General features: G+C 40.5%; 1 protein-coding gene across 1 annotated transcript in view; it reads right to left on the bottom strand.

Moving 5' to 3' along the window:
- The window catches only part of adam19a (ADAM metallopeptidase domain 19a), a 167,758-nt gene extending 161,527 nt beyond the window's left edge, over nt 1-6,231 (bottom strand). The window contains exon 1 of the mRNA XM_007567888.2: nt 6,021-6,231. Within this exon, the coding sequence (XP_007567950.1) occupies nt 6,021-6,147 (127 nt within the window). The 5' untranslated portion in view covers nt 6,148-6,231. The remainder of the gene's footprint in view (nt 1-6,020) is intronic.
- Between the last annotated feature and the right edge of the window lie 479 nt (nt 6,232-6,710).

Here is a 6,710-nt window from a genome sequence, read left to right as displayed (position 1 = left end):
CCATCCATCCATCCATCCATCCATCCATCCAACCATCCATCCATCCATCCATCCATTTTCTTCCGCTTATCTGGGGTTGGGTCGCAGAGGTAGCAGCTTAAGAAGGGAGGCCCAGACTTCCCTCTCCCCAGCCACTTGCTCCAGCTCCTACGGAGGAATCCCAAAGTGTTCCCAGGCCAGCCGAGAAACATAGTCCCTCCAGCATGTCCTGGGTCTTCCCCGGGGCCTCCTCCCGGTGGGACATGCCCATAACACTTCACCAGAGAGGCGTCCAGGAGGCATCTTGACCAGATGCCTGAGCCACCTCAACTGGCTTCTCTCGACGTGAAGGAGCAGCAGCTCGGTCCCTCCCGGGTGACCGAGCTTCTCACCCTATCTCTAAGGGAGAGCACAGCCACCCTACAGAGAAAATCCATTTCGGCTGCTTGTATGTGGGACCTCGTTCTTTCAGTCATGACTCAAAGCTCATGACCATAGATGAGGGTAGGAATGTAGATCGGCCCGTAAATCGAGAGCTTCGCTTTTTGACTCAGCTCTCTCTTCACCACGACTGACCAGTACAGCGCTCGCTTCACTGCAAACGCTGCACCAATCCACCTGCAGATCTCCCACTCCCTTTTTCCCTCATTCGTGAACAAGATCCCGAGATACTTAAACTCCTCCACTTGAGGCAGGAAACAACCCCCAACCCGGAGAAGGCATTTATTTTACCCCTATTATTACTCTTTTAGTATGACACATTTTTTAAATTAATATTGATCTTATTTACAGTTGCATGTATTCTCCTTTAGACATATTTTTCTGTCATTTGCTTGCAAGAACTGACTAGTTATATTGTTATCTATGGAAAACAAAAGTCATATTCTTGTAATAATGGGATCAGTGCATAAGAAGAAACATTTATTTTAAGCTCCCAAATGAATGGTTTATATATCAGTGGTTTATGTTTTCTATTCAATTTAATCCTTCAGCATCTCTGGGCTTTGGGCTGATTGATTGTGGTTTGCACTCTTACAGAGCTCTCTGTTGCTGTATATGTGAATGTGTCAGGATGGTGCATTAGTACATTTTACTGCTGTCTTGATTAAAAGCTCCTAAATGCAATCATGCATGATCATTCCTGTTTTTTATACCTTAGTATGCCTAAATATGACTCCAACCTTACTGATTATTTAGTCTTCAAACAGTCCCTGAATGCATCATTGTGGTCAATCCCCTTGTACAGTGTTAGAGAACAGCTGTAAGACACATTCTACATGAAGCAGTTCTATGCTCTTGTTCAGATGTATCAGTTTAGTTTTTATTCCTCTTTCTTTTTTTGAAAAAAAAAAAAACCCACTTTGGTTTTAATGATAACTATGGAAGTAGTATAGTATCAGTATAGTTTTTGATTGAAAATAAAAAAATACAATTTTTTATTTTTATTATGACCATGATTTCTAAAAACTCAATTTCTACTTGCCCAGCCAAAGCATCATCTCAGATGTGCTGCAGCTGACAGAAGTGAAGGTAAGGAAATGATATTTCAGCCATCAAAGAACAATAACTGTTTTATGTCTCTGAACTTTGGACTTTACAGCTGCACAAGCAACATTTCTGAAGATGTTGTGTCCTCACTCAGAACAGAGGAAAACTACAAGAGTTTAAAAAAAAAAAAACTAAATAAAAAACTACTCTCCTCCAGCTGCTACTGGGTGCCTAGCAACTAATAGTAAGAAAATAAACAGCTAGCACTATTCAGAATAGCCTAGTTTAACTAGCTATTGGTGCTGTGGTGGCACAGGAGTTAAGCACAGCCCACATAAGGAGGCCTTAGTCCTTGAAGTGGCCCTCGCAGGTTCGATTCCTGGTCTGGTGACCTTTGCCGCATGTCTTCCCTCTCTTTCATTACCCTATTTCCTTTCATAGCACTTTCAAATACAGGCCACTAGAAACTTAAAAAAAAAGGCTTAACTGGTTACCAGCTCCTTAAATGTGTTAGACAACCAGCATAAAATCTGATAACACTCAGCAAGACAACCACAACAATAAGATGAAGATTTAATGCTCTATTTTTAGGTGGCTATAAAACCACATGCTGGCATATAGAGAGCTCTGAACCTAAAGTAATATGAACCTAAAGTAATCTACCCACAGAATATTTCTGTGATCCATAGATCACAGAAATGATCTGTGATCATGATCTACCAGCCCAACTACCATTTGGGCTGGTAGTTGTCACCAGTAACTGATATTTACCCTGAGAAAACGATAACTCTGCCAGGCATTGCTTCTCTGCTTCAGCTAAGCACCCCGCCACTCAGCACTGCATCGCTATCACTGTCACATGACCAAACAAACACCATGTGACCAACACCCTCCCCACTCCAGACACACAAACATAAACAGTAAAACAATGAAAATAAACATCAGTTATTAATACCAGCCCAGTTTAAGTTAGCACCAGTACCAATATGTAAAAATAAAATCTAGCAATGTCAGACATGCCAATGCTAATGTTAATAACCATCTTTAGTTTCCCCAACAAATATTTATAAAGGAGATATTTTGGTGAGAATAGGGTGAATTTATGAAAATATTTCAATTACTACTGCAAACAATATGGTGCCAGTCTTAGTGGGTCTAAGACTGGCACCATATTTCTGAAATGTTAGCTGGACATGTTGACACAAGTCGGCAAAGTTGTACAAACTAATTAAAAAGGTAGAAAGGTTTTTCTAACTGCTTTGTTTTTTTTACTTTAAAAGCTGTGGTTTTGTAGAGAGAATTAATAATAACATTCTGATCGTAATTTAATTCTAAAAAAATCAAATATTGCCGACTCCTGAAGATAATATTCATCAGGCGATGAATGGATAGTATCTCAGTGAAACGATAACTCCTTTTTAATTGAGTCAGAAAATTGACTAAATAAATCAAAATTTTCTTTACCTTAGTTTTAGCAAAATGGTCTGAGGCTGATCTTGTGTTCTGCTGTGTAGAAAAGGACACAACCTTTCTGTATGCACTATTTACCACAGGAGCTGAGTCTGAGGGTATTTAAGCTCTCACTTACTCAGTATAACCAATCAATGTCATAAATCTGAGTTTTTTTTCTTCTTCCCTTGGAGATTTTCTGTTCCTGCAATGTCGCCTTGCATGTTACACCGAGAGAAAACAAAGGGCTTAGTGAGTTACCCTCCTGTAAGTGCTTATGTTGGGGTCTGGTGTTAGTTCAATAAAGCTAAAAAGTGAATTAAAGTGTCCGTCTCTACACAACAGAGACACAAAGGTCACACATTAAAATCAGATGCAAGCGCCCCTCCTTTGAGCTGCGTGTGGCTTGTCCTTTTGCTCTTCCTCCAGGGAGGAGATATAATCAAACCATTGATGTCTCCATGAGGCAGAGATCACATCTCCACATTCAAGTCTCCAGGGACGAACTCTGCTGTGAGTTGAATCTGTGTGCTTACAGGCTGCTTCCTTTTAAAAAATAACACCAGGAAAAATAACACCAGGAAATGGTGTTATTTCCTGGTATATTTAATACATACCAGGAAATGTATTAAATGTCATAAAACTAATTTGTTCAACATGCAAAGCAAACTGATAAAGTTCAATGACGCTACAGGTTTAGTTGTTATTATCCAAGACCTTATTAAGCTCATTACTTTAGTGACGGTTAGTGAACCAGACAGTGAGTCTGCAGGGACTGATATCCTGTTATTTTGGAGCACTTAAACCTGAACTGTGGCTGGTTATTTACACATTAAAAAAACCACTTAACAAAATATCTGTGTATTCCCAGGCTGGTTAATGCATAAAACTATGACAAATGCTATATATTTTCAAAATTCAAGCTTATTCAAGCTCTCTTTTATTACAGAATTAAAGCATAGCGAGAAACTCTCTGGAAGTTCTCCATCTACTGTACACACTGAAGATTCACTAAGCATAAACATTACAGCAGGAAACTGGATAATGACCAGAGGAGGCCACAGCGTAGACCAGAGGAGGTTTGAAAAGCCTTTCTGAAGGTTGTACAAGTAACAAACACACAACAGCTCTACCAGCAGCAACATTTTTTTGCCAGCTACGCAGCAAGTCCCTGTTTACTACCACCAGCAACCCCACAAATAAAAAAGCCTGCAACAGTTCTCAAAAACTGCCAGAAAGATTCCTGTGGGTGCGGAGAACAGAACCAGCGTTGCCAAGCATGTGGAGTCCATCCTCTGGCCAGGCTGAGCACAGTTGATGCTAAATGGGCCATGCTGCAGACAGATACTGTAGAGAAAACCCAAGAGGGTGCACTAGGAGTTCGGAAGGCTTTTTAAACCTTTCTGATGAGACGGCCAAGATTAAAGGAAAGTACAACTGACAAGCAGAAAGCAGCATGGGGGGAGGGGTTCATACAGGTCTTCATTCATTTTCAATTCACTTTGATTAAGTATATTAAATTGTCCAATTCCCAACTAAAGTCAGTGTTGGCTTTACACTCCTCCAATGTGAATAAAACACCAGCCACAGCTGTTAGCAACCCACCATGCTGTGGGCTCAGCTCAGGAGACTTCCTGTTCCTTAGACAGCAGTTGACTGTCATGGCCGGAAGAGCAACAGAAGATAGGTCTAGGTCATACTTAATAACAATAATTTATTACTTTCACCCAAGTCCCCACATCTTGGACTTTATTGGTGCAGAACCTCAGAGTGTTTTCAGAGTTTCAGCAAGACGGACACAGACGGCTGAAGGAAGGTCCCTCCCTGCCTTGCTTAAAAGAAAAACAAATTAAGCTGTATGGAAATAAAATATGGAGAATCATTGCACAATTGCAATGGACTCACCAAATGACCTCTGGAGACAGGTACCAGTCCCTCCTTGGAGTGTGGTAGTGTTGCTGAGAGCCTGATTATGATTCAGTGTTATTCCATAAAGAACAGCACAATGCTGCTGATGGGGTACTTAGCAGCAACATAGTCTGCTTTGCCTCACGCTGGTCATGCTTAACTACATCATATATACTCTTCTTTTTTCAATAGAGTATATTGTTCAAGTGTTGTGAACCTCTGTGGTATTTAGGTTCACATGACTAGAGGGTCATGATGCTGTTCGGTTACACAGTTAGCTTTCTCCTCTGAGTAAAGGGAGGAGCTGTAGACTATGGCATAGTAACGTACAGAAGTACAGAACATAGACGTTGTAAACTTGCAACAAAGCAGAGATAAAGACAAAATACATTTTCAGAGTTGGCAGAAATATCAGTAAACTGTCAAGAAATGCCCTCAGCTGTATGGGAATCTGTGCTCCTTAGTGGTGTGTCAGCTTCACTCTGAACTCTGCCTTTTATGGACACAGTGGAAGGAGCTGCCTCCTTATTTCAACTAAAGGAAAAGTTTGAACGTTTGTAAAGAAGCGAGTTCTTTAAGGCATATTTCATAAAGTGACTCAGTTGTTAAGATAACTGTAGTGTCTCTAGATGTTTCAAAGATGGTAACGCATATTCAAATCCAGCTGAAATTTGAACAGTGTTAGTGCGAAACAGAGAACGAAAAATGTTTGGTTCCCGTTTATAAACAAGATTGCTCATTTCTGAAAACAAAAAAGTGATATCATGGAATAACTCTAAAGCGTAATTTCGCCATAACCGCCTAAACTTTTTTAAAAACCTTCTTCCTCTTTGTGGAACAGAGAGAGCAGTGGATGAAGACAGCAGCGGTTATTGTGCGGTTATGAACCCGTGTTTCGGCCTCAGATTGATAAATCTCATCGAAGGCTGTCAGGTTCTCGCGGCTTCGCGTCTTAATCAAATCTTTTCTGAACGAGAAAATCTGAAGGGTGAAACTTGGGGCGCGCGTTCCGTTTGATAAAAGTTGGAGCTCTGTCGCTCTAAATCGTTTCACCAGTTCACTTACTCTATTTGTTTAAGCTACACAAATTACTGTCTACATCTAGTTGTTTCCACACTAAGCCACGGAGCTCTAAAGGAAACTGCAGCCACTGGAAGAAGTTTTCCAGCAGCATGTTCGCTCCTTCTTTTCTTTACCTTGTTCTCCTGTCTCTCCACTGGCTCTTTCCAGTTGGCCGTTCAGCAGAAGAAAAAGCAAAAACAGCAAACGTCCATTTTTTGCCGGTGATATTTGGGCATTTTTCTGCCTGTGTTTACTGTACATCCCTGTTTCCCTCGGTGGCTCCCCGCCGGCAGTCCTCCCTTTCCCCGCCGTCGCCCTACTCTGCCTCCCTCTCGCCTCCACCAAGCGTCAAACCGAGAGAAACTGCGAGAGAGCACTTCCTCTGCGCGGCTTCGACATAAAATTCATCCCAGTGTCAGTCTCATGAAAGAAATGGAAAACGAGAAGATCCCACGAGCTTTGTCTCCTTTAAATGACATAAGCTTCGCTCTTTCATAAACAAAGGGGGGAGAAAACTTGATAATTCAATCATAACTAATTGTATTAATGGTAGTACAACAGAAAGTTTTCAGTAATTGAGTCATTTTAAGTGACTTTTAAAAATTATTATTGTTAGTTTTATATATTTAAGTTGTTCTGATAATAATGTTGCATTATAATGTTATATTTATATGTTACAAGCCACTAAAAAATTATCTTTCAGCGTTTTCTGCATTCAGACACCATAGGAAGAACATGGGATGGAATGAGACACAATAGAATTGTAAAGAAAAATCTTTAAATGATTTACTGTTGAAAATAGTATTACTGTGTTTTATACACTC

Source organism: Poecilia formosa, unplaced genomic scaffold (assembly GCF_000485575.1).
Source record: "Poecilia formosa unplaced genomic scaffold, Poecilia_formosa-5.1.2 Scaffold214, whole genome shotgun sequence".
In the NCBI taxonomy this organism is placed as follows: domain Eukaryota; kingdom Metazoa; phylum Chordata; class Actinopteri; order Cyprinodontiformes; family Poeciliidae; genus Poecilia; species Poecilia formosa.
This window is presented reverse-complemented; position numbering and strand designations above follow the sequence as displayed.